Source organism: Elgaria multicarinata, chromosome 21 (assembly GCF_023053635.1).
Source record: "Elgaria multicarinata webbii isolate HBS135686 ecotype San Diego chromosome 21, rElgMul1.1.pri, whole genome shotgun sequence".
Classification (NCBI taxonomy): Eukaryota; Metazoa; Chordata; class Lepidosauria; order Squamata; family Anguidae; genus Elgaria; species Elgaria multicarinata.
Window position 1 is genome coordinate 16,549,012 of NC_086191.1, and position 9,097 is coordinate 16,558,108.

The window sequence follows — 9,097 nt, forward strand, 5'->3', positions numbered from 1 at the left end:
TACATGAGCCAATGCTCCACCCAACTGACAGTGGTTAGGAGGAGGATCAAGGCAGACCCACAGTATGCCCCTGGTTCTGTTTACTCAGAAGCAAGCTCTACCGAGTCCCATTCGGGCCTACTGATTTGCTTGCTTGCTCCCCTACGTGCTGAGGATTGAAACCAGCAATACGGCACAAAGACAATTGTGCAGTTTCAGTCAAGGAAAAGGCAGAGATGCAACAGAGGTCAAAGGATCAACTTCCACCTTTATTTGAATAAGTAGCCTTACCAAAAAATCCACAAAATTCTTCCCCACCAGGGAAGGAGTGAGAAATCCGCCGCCGCTGGAGTCAGCTTCCCCGCTCCGCAGGCCTGGCAGAGAGAACCTGTCCACCCGGCCTTCCTCCCACCACGAAGCCCATTTCCCAAGGCCCTCCGCTCTGCCTAAGGGGCAGCAGCCAATTCTGCCCCCAGCAGCCTCTCAGCGTAGGCAGGGGCCAAGAAAGAAGTAGTGTTAAAGTCATGGTGGGCAGGAAGGGGAGGGGAGATTAATTAAAAGCAGCAGGGAGGAGAAAAGCTGGACCCAAGGCAGCTGGTTCTGCACTGAGCAGGAATGGCCGAGGGCAGGTTAGCGTGGGCCGCCATCGCCTCAGCCCCAGGCCGGCGGAGTTTGCCAGCCACGAGTGTTGCTGGGACTGTGCTGCACCCACCAGCAACGGACTCCTTCCCCATGGCTCAAGGGTCTCCCGGGTGCTCGGTGCAGAGGAGCTGCTGGCCCAGTGCGTACGGAGTTGTGTGACTCAAAAATAACGGATGCAGCCAGTTTGCCTAAGAGGAGCAGCTTCGGAAAGGGAGCAGCAGAGCCACACAAACCCTAACGCCCCCGACCCCAACTTCCCCACCACCACCACCACCACCCAAGGGGGCATTTGCTCTGCAGGCGTTTCCCCCTCCTCCTCCTCCTCCTCCTCCTCCCTTTGCCTGCAAGGGACGGCTTCTCTCATCTGGCGTGTCCCATCAAAGGCTGGCAGGGCAGCACCAACCCGCCAGCTGGATCTGTCCATAAGTCCAATGTGGCCTCCAGGCCCATGAGGCTGAGTGACTCCTCTCGAGGTGCCGGGTGGCAGCAGCAGAGGCAGAGACCGGAGGGCAGGCAGCCCTCAGGCACATTTCAGCCCCTCCTGTTTGGATTTGTATAAAACTGCACATCGTACATGAACAGAGTCAGGCCGCCCCCACCCGCCCCCCGCCCCCCCTTAGGCACCTGGTGATTCCAAAAAACAAAAAAGCCACCCGGCAGCAACTCCCCTCCTGGTCTCTGCCGCCGCCGCCGCCGCCGCGTTCCTCTCCATCCGCTCGGTGTGGGTGGAGGGGTCACATGATCCGGCACTGCTCTCCAGCCGCGCTGGCAGCCTCTGGCAGATTCAGTCCTTCCAGGTCAAAGTTCAGGCCGGGCGGCTGGATGAGGAGGAAGGGAGAGGAGGAGGAGGAGGAGGGACATGAGCCAGCCGGATGAGAGAGCCCGTCGCATGCACACACGCAGCCACATCCCACCCTGGGGGGCTCGATGCCGAACGGAGCAGCAAGGCGGGATAAGGCACGTGGGCCACCCCTCTACGGCTGCACGGGAGCCCCAAAGCCCAGGAGGCGTCTGGCCACAGAGCACCTCAGGTCAAGACCCCAAAGACGTCCTGCATCCTCCTTCCGTTTTCTCCAGCAAAGAATTGTCGTTCCTTGTCAAAGGCAATGGAAGGAGAATCACTCAAACAGAACATCTGATGAGCTTTTGCAAATACGCTGCACTGTTTGCTTCGGCATCTGGTGGGGGTTTGCCTCTTTGGGGGGCTCTTTGAAATGCCCGATGCCGCCCTGATGCCAGCAGGGACGTTGTTCCTTTTTTGAAAAACCTCAAAACCAACAACCCTGCATCACAGAGGAAAGTCGGGATGTGTGCGTGTGGAGAACCCACTGCCTGACTCACCGATTCTCCGGCCAATTCCTTAGGAGGATGTCCCAGGTCCTGGAGCTGCAAGACAGTCAGAACAAGGGCTGCATCAGCCCAGACCCACCATCAACTTAGTTTACCGCCTACTGACTTGTTATAGCGTTAGACCTCCTAGTGAAAACAAAGCAAGCCGCGGCGCTTGGTGGTGTTAGGGCTGTTCGCTGCCTGGGTCTGTCGTACAGGACAAGGTGGGTACAGAGACATTCAAAGTCCATACAAGGAGAGGCACAGAAGCGCCACTCACCTCCCCACCGGCTCACCTGCTGCATCAGGTCCAGGACTGCTTCGAAGCGGGCTTTCTGCTCCGTGTCGCCGTCCGTGGGCTGCTCCGCCTCAAACTGCTCGCAGATTTTGCCCATGATGCTGTGCTGCTCCTGGTACTTCTCGTACTGCTCCTTGGGCAAGGAGTCCCGATGGCTGTGCAGCCACTCTGGATACTGGGGGGAGACAGGGGAGGGGGTGCGCAGAAGGGCCACCCGGTGAGTGGCTGCAGCAGTGGGAGAAGCAGGCCCCGGAAGCCGCCTGGGAGACCACCTTGGTTGCTGGGACCCTCGTAGGGCAGTTGCCCCCACCCCCTGATCAGTGGGGGGGGGGGCTTATCTGCATCATTCCCAGCTCCAAATGGACACGAAAAAGCAACTAAAATAATCAAGGCATTGGAACAACGGCTCTACAAGGGAAAGTTGCAACACGTGGAGTTTTCTACTTAAAAAAAAAGATGAATAAAGGGGTACATGACAGAAGTATACAACACGGCACCTGGTGGGGGCACAGCTCATTGAGGGGCACTTTTCTCCCTCTCTCCTCTAATACTAGGTCCCAACAGGGGTCATGCCCTGAAGATGGAACAGTGGGACAGGCAAAAGGAAGGGCTCCTTCCCTCAGCCCAAAGCTGCCCTGTGGAAGTCCCTGCCACCAGCTCAAAACCACGAGGCTTTGAACGGCTGCTCAGTGTGAGGGCCGCCTGCTACCTCCAGGAACAGAGGCAGGCTGCTGGGAACCACAGCCGGAGAGGCCTGCAGCCCTCAGGTCCTGCCTCCTCCTCCTCCGCCTCCGCCTCCCCCTCCCGCCACGCGTGGGTCTGTCGGAGGCCCGTACTTTCTCCATGATCTCCTTGAGGGAGGGGTAGAGGACGTCCTTGGAGAGCAGGTTTTGCATGATGCTTTGCATGATGGGCAGCAGGTTGCCTTCTCCGTCGCCCTCCTCCAGGCCCAGGCCTTCCAGGGTTTTCGCCAGCTCTGCCTCAGGCACGCTCGAGTTCTGCGGAGGGAGAGAGGCGCCCACCGCCCCGTACGTGAGCCAAGGGGGCCGACCCAAAGGGAGACCCCCGGCCTGAAGCCGGCCTCATCTGGGGGGACGTGGGAGGACTGGACGGGGGCTCTATGCCCCTGCCTGCCGCGCCCCAGGAAAGAGGCCGCCCTCCGCCCCGCCCACCCCCCACCGGGCTTTTACCTGCAAGTCGTCGGCGTTCTTCGCCAAGCCGCTGAGCGTCTCTTTCAAGCAGGAAGTGAACTCCTGCTGGGACCCGGCGTCGCTTCCTGCAAAGGTGAGAGGGAGGCCCGTTACACCAAGGAGGCCGCCCTTCAGGAGAAGGCCCGGGGAATCCCACAAAGGCCCCTCAGAGGCTGCCGCACGTAGGCCGGGAAACCCTCGGGTCCGGTGCACCAGACAAAGCGGCTCCCCCAGAGTTGGGCTGTTCTCGTTGCTGCCCCCAAAGCCAAAAAAGGGAGACCAGACCAGACCACCCATCGGCCAGGGAGCTCGCTCCCCTGTCCCTGGCAGAAACGGCGCTCAGGTTCTCCCCGTGCTGGGGACAGAGCCGCAAGCCAAGGGCCCCATTGGGGGGATCAGCCCCAAATGCATTCAAATGCCCCCATGGGAGCTCCACGCCTGGTTCTCCCTCCTGCGTCTCCTGTCATTTTCATGCGTGAGGCCGAGGGCAGGGAACGTCCCTCTTTCTAGGGCATGTGAGCCCCGTTGGGAGACAACCAGGGTCTGAAAAGGAGACTAAAAACACAGCAAGTAAATAAAATGCAGAGAGGCGAAACCGTGGCCGTCCCATAGAGGGAGGCCTCACGGGTCTTGTGAAGGCCACGAGCTCCTCTCCGCCTGCTCGGCTTCTGCTGCCTCCCCCGGCACAAACGGGGCATTCCACTTTTATGCAGCATATTTGAGCTTGTGTTTATTTCACTGTGTTGCTGTTGTCAGTGGATTTTATTTTTTTAATTTTTTTTAGCACTGAGAGTCACTGTGGGTCTAGGTTTTGGGTCCCTCTCAGGCAGTTTTTAAACGGGCCTTAACAATTTGGCTATTCCAATCAGCGCTAAACTGAATAAGGCTGCCAAGGTGTAATTTTAAGTGCCACGATTCTATCTACGTATCATGTGAGACGGCTACGCGTTTATGACTTATAGGGTTCTTACGCTTTTCATTGTGAAATGTCTTGGGAGGACCCTTGACTTGAAAAGAAGTCTAGGGAATACCTAAACCAGATTTTAAATATTAACTAAATAGAAGAGGCTTTTCAGACATCGTCACTACAAACTGGTGTATAAACATTCCAAACTGAGAAAAGTTTAACCCTCCGAAAATGCCGTAAAGCTGAGTTTAGTCAAATGAGAGAAACTTTCTGAACACCATCAGCCTCCACGCCGCCCTCATCACTGCCTAGTTGGGAGACCGATCTTACCACTGTCTGTAAAGAAACAGCACGTATCAGAACAGGCATTTATTGTCACTTTATTTATTTATTTATTTATTTATTTATTTATTTATTACATTTTTATACCGCCCAATAGCCGAAGCTCTCTGGGTGGTTCACAAACTTTGAAGGAGCCTCTTTCTAAAGAAACATACGAAGTCACCGGTCTACTCCCACGCCATATCCAAAAATACCCTAACACTGTGAATGAATTCATGCATTTTTCTAATGGCAACCTCAGCCAGCTTCATCCAACTCAAAGCAAAATTAGGTTTACAGAAGGAAGTTACTCTGCTGGTGCTTTTTAAAAGGTAAATCTCAGAAGACAAGCTGACCCCGCAAAGAATCAAACCAGCCACGAGAGAGAGCAGCCCAGAGCCACATAGAATCATAGAATAGCAGAGTTGGAAGGGGCCTACAAGGCCATCCAGTCCAACCCCCTGCTCAATGCAGGAATCCGCCCTAACGCATCCCTGACAGAGGGTTGCCCAGGGTGGCAATCAGAAGCACAAATCCTGGATCAGACTTGGAGGGGGTGTGTGTGTTTCCGTCTAGCCCAACACCACAGCAAAGCCTTTATCTGTGGCTAGGCAGATATAGGGCCTCTGAATATGGAGGTTCCATGGAACTATCATGGCAAAGACCCCCCCCCCCAAAGACCCCCCGTCCTCCTGCATGGATTCTGCTCCTTCCCCCAGCCCCCCCTGGCCTGGTCATCCACCTGAGCCAGTGGCCCTCACCTCCTCTCGTAACGGCAAATGACATGTGTTTGTTTATTTATTCTAAACTTTAAATACCAACAGTTCCTGAAGTGGTTAACAAAGTGTTTGCTCTGGGGGGGGGGGGCGGGGGGGCGGGGAGACAAAATAAGAAGTGATGCAATATTTCATTGGCTGCCAGTCCAGGTCCGGGCCTGATTCAAAGTGCTGATATTAACATTTAAAGCCCTAAACGGCTTGGGGCCAGGCTATCTGAAGGAGCGCCTCCTCCCGTATGTACCTGCCCGGACCCTAAGGTCATCCTCAGGGGTCCTTCTCCGAGAGCCCCTGCCAAAGGAAGTGAGGCAGGTGGCTACCAGGAGGAGGGCCTTCTCTGCTGTGGCACCCCGGCTGTGGAATGAGCTCCCTAAGGAGGTTCGCTTGGCACCTACATTATATGCTTTTAGACGCCAGGTGAAGACCTTTTTATTCTCCCAGCATTTTAACAGTCTATAAATAAATTTTAACTCGGTGTTTTAAATTTGTAATTTTGCATTGCTGCTGTTTTTATCTGGTTGAGCTAGTTGAGTGTATTTTACAATATGGTTTTATGCTGTTGGTTTTATACTTTGAATGTCTTTAATTTTTGTGAACCGTCCAGAGAGCTCCGGCTATTGGGCGGTATAGAAATGTAATAAATAAACAAACAAACATTTACACTATCTAAAGATACGTCTCCTGCAAAGGAGGCTCGATTCTGCCCCCCCCCCTCAAGGCCCAGCAGTATTATGGGAGAGAGAAACCCCCTTTCTCCCTCTCTAGAGAAAGCAGGCAAGGAATCCGGCAAGAACGAAGCCAGGAATGGGGTGGGTGGACAGAAGGCTCCCCCAAACGCAGAGAAGCCAGCCACCGGCTCACGGGGCCTTCCCAGCCAGGAGAGGGCCAGGAGGCCCGCCCCCCCCCCCCCAGCGCCCACCCGGCCCTTGAAAACCCAGCCTGTCCCCCCTCCGCCTCCTCCTCACCGACTCGTCCCGCTGCCTCCGAGAGCTTCTGGAACTGCTCGACCAGGTGTGGCTCCTCTTCGGCCAGCTCCTTCATGGCCTTCTCGAACTCAGCGGTGGCTTGCGAGGCCAGCTCACTGTCAAAGAGGTCCTGGAAGAACTTCTCCTGCGAGGCAAAGAGGGAGTCCTGGAAGGGAAGGGGCGTGCGTCACCAGCGCTCAGTCCCCAGGAGGGAGCAGGCCGCCATTCACCAGCCGGGGGCGTGGGGGACACACACGTGTTCGTACGAGGCGATCCCCAGTTCTCCTGAGGCGTGACCCTCACATGCTCCTTTTAGAGCGGAGACAGCGGCCCGCCCAGCAGAAAGCCCTTCTGGAGCAGAGGCCGAGGCGCAAAGCCTCCCGCCCGCGCCCAGAGCCACACCAAGAGGCACGGAAGGGTTCTTGGAAGCCTCATCCTCTCTCCCACCCACCCCCACGGCAAAGGGGATTGACCCCCACTCCAAGGTGGGCGCTCACTCATCTCCCCTACTTTGGCTGCATCCCCAGGCGATTTCTCGGAGCTGCTGCTGTCCCCGACGGCATCAGTGGACGGGGGCGTGGCTGGCACCGGAGCCGGCTTGGCCTTATCGAAGTCATCAAGAGCACCTTAAGGAGACACAGAAAGGAAACTGCACAGGGGCCTCAGAAAACACGGGCCGCTCCTCCCGTGGGGACAAGGCGGGCAAGACCTCCCAACACCAGAGCGGAAGCAACGCTTGGGGCGGGGGCTGGATGAAGTTTAAGACTCGCCTCTGATTGTATTCTTTTATATCTGCTGTGCACCTTTCATGTCCCAGCTGCATTTTTATCGTGCGCCTACATACATTTGAACCACGTACGCCAGGCCACTTTAGTCATGGGGCAACAACGAAATACCAGATACATATTATTATTATTATTATTATTATGTATTTATTTATATGGCCCCTACCGAGCTCCCACGTGGCCCATCACGGGTGGGGGGCTGCTGCGTGGGCACTCTGGCCCTGCACGTGGGTTTCCCGTGGGCCACTGTGTGAACGGAAGGGCGGGCTAGGCGGATCTTGGCCTGATCCGGCCTCAGGGCTCTTCTTAGGGGTAGGGCCGATATGGAGACGGGAGAGGCCCCTTCCCAAAGGAACAACCGCAACGCCCCCGCCCACACGATGATGAAACGGGCAAGTTGGAGCTCTGCCCTGTGAAGCAACCGGGAGCCGGGATGGGCCCACGAGCCGCCCACGGAGTCGGCCCTCTCCCTCTCCGGCTAGGTGAAGTTTTCCCTCAGCTGCACCGGGGTTGGATTTTGCCATTCTGGAGCCTGGCGCTGCAACGTTGACTCGGTTTTAAATGTTGACCTTCAGCGGTTGAGGCAGGCTTCCCCAACCTGGAGCCCTCCGGAGGCTTTGGACTTCAACCCCCAACTGCCCCAGCCAGGGAGCTGTAGCGGAAGGACATCCAGCTCAGAAAGGCTGATTTAGGGGGTTCAGCACCTACTGAAAATGTCCCTTTTTGCACCGGCGTTCCCAAGAAGCGAAGTGCTTTATGTACATCACGTAGGAATGTACGCAATTCATGAATATCATTAATTAAAGGTGCCATCCTATGCCTGTTTATATGGGGGGGGGAGTCCTGCAACCCTCAACCCTCCCCCCCACGCCGGTAGCCTTTCCCGAAGGAAGACTTATGGGGGTGGGAGCGTGCCGGTGTGGGTGCTCCAGCTGTTTTGGTCATGCAGCAGCTGCCAAGTAGCCTCCCCTTCCTTTCGAGGACGGCCATGCAACTGCCAGGATGATACCTACCTACCTGCCTGCCTTGGTGGGGGTGGTGGGGGTGTCCTGCGCTCGCCATGGCGAGGGGAACGTCTGAAGCAGGCGAATAAGCTCAGTTCCCAGTTCCTACCTTGCCACACATGGTGGGCATGAGCCTCCAAGCTGGGCCGGGGTCTCTTTCACCCCCAAGGCCCACAGGTTCAGCCCCAAGCGTGGAGGTTCAAGGGGCTGCTTTGGCCCAGCCCCATAGCCCCAAGTTCAGGGTGCCAGCTGCCCCCCAGGTCCACGTAGGGGACACCTTGGCTTGCACGGCCCATGAGCCACAAAGCCTGTGTGGGGTGGGGGAGTGAAAGGTGCACAGGTTTGATCCCTCCCGCTACCTGTTCCCGCGGGTGCAACTGAACCTCCTGTGCCTATTGTGTGCCCCCCCCCGACCCCCATTATTATCTCCCCCGGTCGGTGGGGGGCTGGAGTGCAGGGCAGGGGCGGCTTCGCCCCCATGACAGGAGGGGTGGGGGGCAAACGCGCCTTGCAATGTTCATGCAGGCTCACGACCCCGACCCCTGCGGCCCGATCCTGCCAGCCCCGCACCCCGAAGTGACCCCAAGCCCCCTTCCCCAGGGCAGGAGGGGGGCGGCTCCGCCTCGCAGCCCCAGCCCTCCCACTCAGGGGGGCGGGTGTTTGGCGGAGGGGAGCTGCCTGCCCCCTGCCCCAGACACGCGTGCGCGCCCCTCGGTCGTGTGAACGGGGCAGGAGGCCCCGCCGGGCCTGGGGGGGGGGCGCCCTCCTGGCCCCATCGCGCCTTACTGTCCAGCAGCTGCTCCAGCTCGGCGTCTTCTTGCGGCGGCGGAGGGGCGGGCGCCGCCATTTCGGGGCAGCCAAGGACGGAGGGAGGCGGGCAGGGAGGCCGGCAGGAAGGAAG

The 9,097-nt window shown here is 57.5% G+C and overlaps 1 protein-coding gene across 1 annotated transcript; it reads right to left on the reverse strand.

Annotated features, from left to right (window-relative positions):
- Positions 1 to 227: 227 nt before the first annotated feature.
- PEX19 (peroxisomal biogenesis factor 19) lies at positions 228 to 9,089 on the reverse strand. The gene is made up of 8 exons (XM_063145758.1): positions 8,983 to 9,089; positions 6,918 to 7,033; positions 6,408 to 6,573; positions 3,439 to 3,524; positions 3,085 to 3,246; positions 2,247 to 2,423; positions 1,963 to 2,007; positions 228 to 1,439 (listed from the first exon to the last, which is right to left on the reverse strand). Exons 1-8 carry the CDS (start codon positions 9,041 to 9,043, stop codon positions 1,356 to 1,358), a joined length of 897 nt encoding a protein of 298 aa, XP_063001828.1. The 5' UTR covers positions 9,044 to 9,089; the 3' UTR covers positions 228 to 1,355.
- Between the last annotated feature and the right edge of the window lie 8 nt (positions 9,090 to 9,097).